At 41.4% G+C, this 9,462-nt stretch overlaps 2 protein-coding genes across 2 annotated transcripts in view; both read left to right on the forward strand.

Annotated features, from left to right (window-relative positions):
* Window positions 1–897: 897 nt before the first annotated feature.
* rbp3 (retinol binding protein 3) lies at window positions 898–5,821 on the forward strand. Its single transcript, XM_020615911.1, has 4 exons — window positions 898–2,172; window positions 2,472–2,662; window positions 3,036–3,178; window positions 3,383–5,821. Exons 1-4 carry the CDS (start codon window positions 982–984, stop codon window positions 3,718–3,720), a joined length of 1,863 nt encoding a protein of 620 aa, XP_020471567.1. The 5' UTR covers window positions 898–981; the 3' UTR covers window positions 3,721–5,821.
* Window positions 5,822–5,831: 10 nt separating this feature from the next.
* Window positions 5,832–9,462, forward strand: part of antxr1c (ANTXR cell adhesion molecule 1c) — a 33,514-nt gene continuing 29,883 nt past the window's right edge. The window contains 1 exon segment of the mRNA XM_020615912.1: window positions 5,832–6,473. Coding sequence (XP_020471568.1) covers window positions 6,316–6,473 — 158 coding nt within the window. The 5' untranslated portion in view covers window positions 5,832–6,315.

A 9,462-nucleotide genomic window follows, 5' to 3' on the forward strand; every position in this document is an offset into this window, starting at 1 on the left:
CCTATCTTTTTCCACTATTGCCTTCATCTCTCTGTCCCTACCTTCAGTAACCACCATCACCGTCGACCAGCCCAGGAGTGACCCCACCTATGCAGCTCGGCCCAGCTCTCCATCTCCTCACCTCCTGCGGTTGGTCAAACACCCGGTTACAACTCATCTACAGGACTATGTATCATTTCCCTCTGTGTTTTTGTCATTCCCTTGTTCACTGTATATAATAAATCACTGCATGCACCGAAGCCGGCTACCTGGGTCCGCTGCTGAAATGCTGTGAAGTCTCAGCTTTTCTCTTCCTTAACTACAACACATAACCAGCAGAGGGAGCAAGGACCAAACAAACCAAAACTGTATCTTTCACTTCAACAGCCAGTTCAGAAAGGAAAATAACATCATCAAGTGAACTGAATAAAGTCATCCCATTTTTGAAACAATAAAGAATTCAGTGCTTCTGAATTACTAAACTCAAAGACCAAGGCTTAAATTGAAATTTGATTTACTTTCCAGAAATTCACAGGAATATTACTTTTAGATCATGAAGAAATCACTGGAAAGAACTGGCCACATATCAGCTTTACATTGAATTATATGGCAATCAAAGCCATATAATTGATGAAATTTATTTGAACATTTTCTTGCATTTTCATCTAAAACCTTTCACCACCGCTGATTCCTTTGTAGATATGTCAGTTACAGTTGCCTTGTTTGATACAAGCAGCTTTAAAAAGGTGCTTGAGGTACCTTGTATAAAGTAAGAGTATCTTTGGCAACACCTTCTTGCTACTATACCTACTTGGCCAAGCACTTAGGAAAATAGGATTAGAGGATTATTGTGGGGTAAATCCTCTTATGTGTGTGTTAACAGAAACGTTGCAGTGAAAACAGTGCCATTTGACAACGAGCCTCTTTGGAGAAGGAAGTTCATCTTGTCAGCAGCCACTTGGTTTTTACTTACTGTACATTTTGTCTGACAAAACTAACAAAATGACAAAGATTTTTTTTCTGGTGGCATCTCTGTTAGTTTTGAGAAATGTCTTTATTCATGCCTCGTTTACTCCCAGCCTCATTATTGATATGGCAAAAATCATTATGGGCAACTACTGCTCACCAGAGAAGCTGGTGGGGATGAAGGAGGCAATTGAAGCAGCAAGCAGCAACACGGAGGTTATCGATATCCCAGATGCTGAAACCCTGGCTAATGTCCTCAGCGCGGGGTTTCAGACCATAATCAAAGACCAACGCCTGAGGATTTCCTATGAGCCGAACTACATCCCTGCAGTTTCCCCAAAGATGCCACCCTTGCCCCCTGAGCAGCTCATTGCTGTCCTCCAGACCTCCATCAAGCTTGACATCCTGGAGGGAAACATTGGTTACCTGCGGATCGATCATATCCTTGGGGAGGAGGCTGTTGACAAGGTTGGCCCTTTACTCCTAGACCTGATCTGGAGTAAAATCCTACCAACTTCAGCTCTGATCTTTGACTTGCGCTACACTGGCAGTGGGGACATCTCAGGAATCCCCTACATTGTGTCCTACTTCACTGAAGCTGAGCCTCTGATTCACATTGACAGTGTGTATGACCGTCCCTCAGACACCACCACTAAGCTGTTTTCTATGTCCACACTGCTGGGGGAGAGATATGGCATAACCAAACCTCTAATCATCCTCACAAGCAAAAACACCAAGGGCATTGCTGAGGACGTTGCCTACTGCCTCCAGAACCTGAAGAGGGCCACCACTGTGGGCGAGAAAACTGCCGGAGGTTCAGTGAAAATCAGCAAAATCAAAGTAGGAGACACTGACTTCTATGTTACAGTGCCAACTGCAAAGTCCATCAACCCCATCACCGGCTCCACCTGGGAGGTTACAGGTGTGACCCCTGATGTGGAGGTCAACGCTGAGGATGCCCTTGCCACTGCCATCAAGATTGCCAACCTCCGTGTCCAAGTGCCAGCCATCATTGAGGGATCAGCGACCTTGATTGCTGACAACTATGCCTTTGAAAATATAGGGGCTGATGTTGCAGAAAAGTTGAAAGGGCTCCTGGCAAAAGGTTACTACAATATGGTTGTCTCCAAGGACAGTCTAGAGGCGAAGCTGTCCACTGACTTGAAGACCTTTTCTGGTGATAAGAGCCTGAAGACTACCAGCAACACCCCACCCCTGCCACCTATGGTGAGACCCTTTTATAAAAGAGTATTGGTGTTTTTGTTGTGAAAGTGGATGTTAGTGCTAGTTCTTAAGGTTTAAACACTGACATGCTTATAGTTTATAGAGTTTACAGTGAGAAATGTGATATACAAACAGTAAAAGGGGAAAATGTTTTTGCAGTATTAAAGTCAAACTAAGACTAATGGTTTTGCCATTCAATAAATAAAAATATGTGAAGAAAATATATTTAGTATGAGAAAAATATACTGGACACACTGTCAGTGCAAATTTTAACTTAATTTTCTGCTTGTCTTTCAACCCAGAATTACTCTCCAGAGATGTACATTGAGCTGATCAAAGTCTCCTTCCACACCGACATATTCGAGAACAATGTTGGCTATTTGCGTTTTGACATGTTTGGAGACTTTGAAGAGGTCAAAGCCATTGCTCAAATTATTGTTGAGCACGTGTGGAACAAAGTTGTCAACACTGATGCCCTGATTATCGACCTCAGGTGAATAATCATGCACTCGGCGCAAGTCAAGTCAGAGCCCCTATTCAAACCTCTGCATAGCCACTGTGGAATACAAATTATCTGCTAAAGCTCATCAGTCCATGTCTACATATAAAAGGCTTAGTTAGTAAAAGTGGATTATTGATTTTTTTTAAAGAATTTATCCACCTATGTATTGATAATCTATCCATCACTTTAACCAGCAAAGGTTGTCAGAAGCACTTTGTTGATCAGTTGCTCAGCAAACTAATTTGAATGTTACCTCTTACTTTAAAACACCTGCCAATCCATAGGTGCATAAAAGAAGTCCACACAGGATCATTCAGTTTTATCAAGAGTCTACCCATTAATTGTTCTGTAACTGTACTTGCAGGAACAACCTTGGTGGCCCTACGACAGCCATCGCAGGCTTCTGCTCTTACTTCTTTGATGCTGACAAGCAGATTGTGTTGGACAAGCTGTACGACAGACCATCAGGCACCATTACAGAGCTCCGGACACTGCCTGATCTCACTGGTAATTTAAAAAGAAAGCAAATCATGTGTACAGCATTGTGCCATAGACTTCTAGCCAACAAAGTTAGCAGCTAGATGGTGAACAAAGTAAAGTATTTAGCTCCATCTTCTTATTCAAACTCAACCCTTTTAACTATTTCACCTCTCTACCTCATCCATCCCTCATTTTTAATCTTGTTCTGCTTTCATTAAACCTTATGCTCAGGCACAAGGTATGGCTCCAAAAAGAGCCTCATCATCCTGACCAGCGGAGCAACTGCCGGCGCTGCAGAGGAGTTTGTTTACATCATGAAGAAGTTTGGCCGTGCTATGATCATCGGAGAGACCACAGCTGGGGCCTCCCACCCACCCAGGATCTTCCGTGTTGGTGAAACCAACATCTTCCTCAGCATCCCCACCGTCCACTCTGACACTACTGCTGGGCCCACCTGGGAGGGGGCTGGCATCACACCTCACATACCTGTCTCAGCTGATGCCGCCCTTGAGACTGCCAAGGGCATCTTTAACAAACACATTGCAGAACAGAAGCAAACTACATCCTGAACAAATCCAAGTCACCTTTGCTTTGGTAGCCGAATGATTTCAAATGGTTAGAATCTAGATTTGTTAAAGAGGTGAAGAATGTAGTTTGAGTATAATGTACAAAGTGTAATCTGTTAATAATTTTCTCAAAACCTGAGCCTTTTTAGTTAGTTTGTAATGTAGAGAAAAGTTTCAACAAGATTTACTTATGACTTTTATTTTTGTCAAATGGTACTTGGGCTGTCATAGGTTATCAGAATGAATGGTGCTGATGGCCAGCACAAATGTTTTGTGGGTATGCACTGTATAGGTCTACATTTGTGTCAAAGATGAGTTGCAACATCAAGACAACATTCAGAAATAACATTTTTGACAGGTCATACGCAAAGAAAAGAGACTAATTGAATAAATACCCATTAAATAACTTCAAACTAAGTTTGAAATTCATATATTATGTAGGATATTTGGAACTGGGACATCTGTAAAGTAATTTGCTTGATACTCTGGTAAAAAAATTATAACATGTGATGTCCTAATTGTTTATATGAAATGTTTTATGGTCATTTGGACATACTCAGGTTGTATCAATTCCAGTGGTGAGACACAATAAAAAAGGCAATGTAAATATACAACTGAGTGTGTGTTGGTCATGTTTGCAGCAACACATGAAGCATCAAACAGACAAAAATGTGTTTTAACATTACAAAAATGGTAGCATTAGTTCACCAACAATAGAGTAAAATGTGGACTTCCTTACTGAGACCACAATAGACAATGCTGTGGTCTAAGTATTGAAGGAATCAGCTAACAGAAAAGCCACAGAGGGTTTGATTAAGACTGAAAATGAGAAGTACAATAAAGGCAATCTGCAAGTACAAGTAAAATCTAAGGGGCTGTTACACAGCTGAATACTGAACACCCACACAAACATGTAACCAGATTATTTTAGTCTATTACATCTCAAGTCTTTAAAATGAAATTTCTTTGAATTTCAATTCACTTTTCTCTTAAAGGATACTGACTGTGAGAAGAATCGGTTTTTTAGAATACAGGCAGGCTAGTACTGTTTTTATTTCTCAGTGAATGGGTATATACAGTCATTTGAGCTTTAATGAGAGTGTTGTATATGAGTGGATGTATTTGTAAAAATGAGTGGATGCGAGACCTTGGAAGAGAGCAGGGCTCTAGGAAGCACTGGACTTCTATTTGTAAACCACAATGTTTACAGAAGGGATCAGTTAAATGGGGATAAGTCAGCCCACATCAACATGTGTTAAGACTTTAAACAGGGGCCAAAGGGTTAGGGGGTCATAATGTAGAGATGCAGTAGGGGAAAGGGGGTCTGAAGCTTAAAGCTCCATAACAACGTGAAAAAAACTTCAGGCTGATACTCACTTTAGGAAACCGTTTGTCTGCCTGGTTTGTGTAGAAGTGACAGGACAGCAGATTACAGTTCATTTATACAAATATTTCTCAGACAAAGAGTGGCTCTGGAGGAAGGAACATCAGTAAATGGAGCCAAATAAAATAAGGACTTTTTTCTGGCCATCTTTATAACAAATTCCTGTGAAAGCTGAAAGTAAATACTAAGAATTTATATTCTGAAGTGTATCACTAGTACTAAATGACACTTTCTCATCACTTTGTCTAGTGACTTTTACAAACTGTGGAACTCATTGTCATGTTTTTGTCATGTTTCAAAACCTACATTTTAATATTGCAATATAAAATGTAACACTTTACTTAAATGTAGGCCACATTTTACACTAAGACACCAAAAACGCAATATTTGCTCAAAACAAACCATATATTCAGCAACTAAATTTTCCTACTTTCCAGTTTTAAAGCATTACAACTGTAGGAAAAGCTAAAGCTAGATATTGTGTTACTACTCTGGCCCCTAACATAAACACCACTAGACAAGCTGGATCCATACGCTTAATATAGAGCATAACATTTCAAGAAAAATATATGTAAATGTAAGCTACACCTTTGTTTAGAGTGAAAAGACTAACGCTGCTGTCTTAAACACTGATATGACATAGGTCCCATAATAATCATCCCATTCTGCCTGATTCCCCACAAAACACGTCAGTGTGCCACGTGAGGGACGCACTTCTTGACCCATGAAATACGAAACCTGGTCCATTTCAGCCAAGTTCCCAGTTCTTCCAGCGCCAGCTCTGCTCTGCATTACCCAGCTTCATTTGGCTTTTTTCATACCTAAACCAATTTTGACACGGTGACAGGAAACTATTATCCAGTTTAGGACGAGCCACCCATTTCATCACTTTATCCATTTCTTGCTTTGATCCCGATTTGGATATATTTCTTTAAAGGTTGTTAACATTTTTTTCCGGTTACCTGCAAGTGAATTCAGAATCATTCGAAAGTTTTGTTTTCGAATAATTTCCTGTGGGAGAAAGCATCTCTCCAGTGGCATTTTGACCGGTATGCGTGTGGCCATGACTGGAGACTGAGCTCAAAACAAAAGAAACGTGGGAACGTCGGCTGGATCTCTCTTTTTCTATTACAACTGTCTCTGGGATGTAAGACGTTTGCTTTGTTTTTCATCATCATTTGCAAAGGAATTAACCTTTTCCCCAAGAAGAAGTTATGGCGAGGCCTTTGTTGAACATGCGTCTTATTCTGGCTTTGTTCGGATTATTTTTGCTGTCTTGTCCATCGGCGAGAGCCGAGCCGGAGCCTCAGGATGAAGAGGAGGAGGAGAGCTCCTGTCAGGGCGCGTTTGACCTCTATTTTGTGCTTGATAAGTAAGTGGAGCTTGGTGCGGGTTTCTGTTCATGACTTTGAGATGCTAGCCTACAACTAAAGAAGTTAGCAAAACACCAACAATAAGATAACATCTGCTTTTACTTAGCGTGCTGCTGTTTTCATGGCGCTGCTTGTGCGCGTGTCATGCTGTGATGTGGTCAAAACATCCGGTTGTTTTTATCAAACACCAGAGGTTCGGTTTCTAAAACAATATTTTTAAGAAGTTAACTTTCCGCTCGAATTCGCTTTGACTAACTCGCACCCAGGCATCTGTGCGTGCGCGTGCGCGCTGACGCTGAAAAGGAGGCTGACTTGCAGAGTATAGTTTGCTGAGCAGGCAGAAAAGACGAGGGGTGGATTGGATGCTACTGTACAGGAATAATACATCTTTCCTGAGAAGTTAAAGCCCACTTCCTCTTTTGTCATTCCCCAGAAAACAGAACAAAAATATATGAAGGGACTTTTCTTCTAGTTGAGGGACTTTTGCGCTTAAATCAGCGGCTGCGCAACGTCCTGTCCTTACTTTACGCCCACGCAGGAAAGCATTTTGCGTTTATGTGACATTTTAGCAGCTGGGCTTTTTCTGCTGCGAGAAAAGACGCTGGAAAAAAAGCAGGAGACGCTTCTACAGCGCCTGCTTCCTCCCAGGGACACTGAAGTAGCCTACAGAAACTTACTGTATATGTTTTGTCAGTACACTTAGGCCAATACAGGAAACTAGAGAGAGCAGATCACATATGCCACAAGTTGCATTTTAAGATCTTTAAACACTAAGGCAAATACAGCCTTTCTATCTGCCTGTGCTTTATCTTGAGATCACCTAAGCTTTATTTATAGTACATTGTTGACTCAGCTCTTCTTGTCCCTCTGGCACTAATGGAGCATTGCCATAAAAAAGCAAAAGACACAAGAAAGGACAGGAAGCAACAACACTTATGAAAATATGGTTTTCATTTGAAGAACTAAATGTTGCAGGCAGCACCTTTAAAGGTCTGTTTTGATGTTGTGAGAGAGAAAAAATGAGACGTGCAGATAAGCATCACAAGTGACTCCATTAACAGTATGTGGCTCTAGATATAACATCTAATGTGTCACTCTGTGAAGGGTTTTATCCATATGGATGACAGTTTACGCACTGATCGCACCCATTGGTGACAGTGTAAGTGCCTTGCTATACCCACTGAGCCTCACAGAACCTTTGACATTTTTCCTGACATTTGTCCCAAGTAAAAGGGCAAAAACAGAGGAACTGCTCCCCACATGTGTAAGTCTGCTTACAGCTTGTGGCGTGCGGTAAACACTGACACATGCTGCAAATAAAGAAACGGACTTGTTTTTTTCTGATGTCAGATGCTATTGTTAGCTCTTCTGTGTGCATTGGTGTCCACTCTGAGGGTGACTAACAGTGTTAGACAGCTGTGGACTTCAAACAAGAGGAAGTTCATTAGACACCAGATTTAGGCGTCCTGCAGCTGTCCCTCAACACCATCCCTCAGGCCCAAGGTGCTTTTATGAGACACAGTCTAAACTCTGTGCCCAGACTGATCTATATATGTAGAAGGTGTAATGATTAATGTGAAAAGGCTGCAGCAAGCACAGGGGCAGAGGATGCAGGCCACCTAAATACTGGCAGGCCTTCACCAGGCTTTCATCAGAACTACCACAAGGCTTTTGGTGTTTAAACTGCAAGTCTAAAGTCTGTGCTCTATGTGTCTGTATTGTACAGTAGGCACAGCAGTGCTAATATGCTATCAGCATGCTGCTGGTAGCAGAATGATGTCTACCCTGTTCTCTCAGTTTTGTGTGATAGCATGCTAATTTTCCACACTCAACACAAAGAGCAGCTGAAGCTATTGTTGTTGAGATAAACAATTTCAGTCTGGAACAATGAGCTGCTAAGTTCCCTGCAGAACTATAAAGGTGCCTGCAAGGTGTCAAAGGGGGTAAGGGATAGCAGCAACAACCAGTGACAATTGATGTAACAAAAACTAAAATGTTGCAATAATAATTCAATTTTCTGTTCCTTGAATTTCAGCAGGCACACAGGTGTCACATTGTGTCTTAAATATACAGGCACTAAGAACTGATAAGACAGTAAACAGAACACTCCTAACACATCTGGTAGTTATGTACAAAGCAACAACAGGGCTGTTTCCAAGTTAGGGTGTAGATTGAAAAGAGACTAATTCCTTTGGCCAGCAGAAATGTGCAAATTATGTTTCAGTTAAAAAATGAAAACCTCTCCACACCCTGACACCCACAGTGTGATTATCTCGGATTCTCCACTTCTGTAACCCAAATAAAGACTAGTCAAAGAGCCTGCAGTCGTTCTAGTGGCACTGTCAGGCTGCACTTTGAGCAAAAGGCTAATCGCAGCATGAACTGAACTGAACGACAGCTGCATAATTCAGGACTTTTGTACATGTAGGTTTTGGGGAGATTTGCTTGTTGGTCATTGTTGCTGTCAAATAATGAAACCATAAACCTTAAAATACTGTATGTTCTGTGGGCATTTGGTTTTGATCTTTAAGGCCTGTACTACTGCAGGTTATACTAGGATGTATATTTGATGATTCAGAGTGAGGCTGAAGCTTGTCGTTTTATATGGAACACAGAGCCAGAGGAGAGAGACTGTGTGTGTAAGGTAGATAAAGAAATGTACCTGTGGGCCAACTGGTGAGGAACAAACAGATGTATAAATGCACTATTCTCCCACTAGTTTAGAGCTACTGTTAATAATACTAATAACAACCATCTCTCTTTGGCTTAGAAGCCACTAATCACAGTTGCAAAATGTTTTTGTTATTGGTGAGGTCGTCACAACTTGGCGTCCCAGTCATGCTGCCTGGATCCAGACAAATCATCAGCAAACCCAAACTGCAGCTGTAGTCCATAAATATTTTTGATATGTCTAGCTGTGCAATACGTTCTAGCTGTGGAATGGCATTCGGTCTGTGTTTTGTCGCCTGATCTCTCGCAGCGCGTTGC

This window comes from Monopterus albus, unplaced genomic scaffold, assembly GCF_001952655.1.
Source record: "Monopterus albus unplaced genomic scaffold, M_albus_1.0 scaffold171.1, whole genome shotgun sequence".
In the NCBI taxonomy this organism is placed as follows: domain Eukaryota; kingdom Metazoa; phylum Chordata; class Actinopteri; order Synbranchiformes; family Synbranchidae; genus Monopterus; species Monopterus albus.

Bases quoted from the DNA above. Each gene is read 5' to 3' on its own strand.
- rbp3 (XM_020615911.1), top strand. From the start codon at position 982: ATGACAAAGATTTTTTTTCTGGTGGCATCTCTGTTAGTTTTGAGAAAT. The intron at 2,173-2,471 runs GTGAGACCCTTT...CTTTCAACCCAG, and splicing joins CCCCACCCCTGCCACCTATG to AATTACTCTCCAGAGATGTA. The intron at 2,663-3,035 runs GTGAATAATCAT...CTGTACTTGCAG, and splicing joins GCCCTGATTATCGACCTCAG to GAACAACCTTGGTGGCCCTA.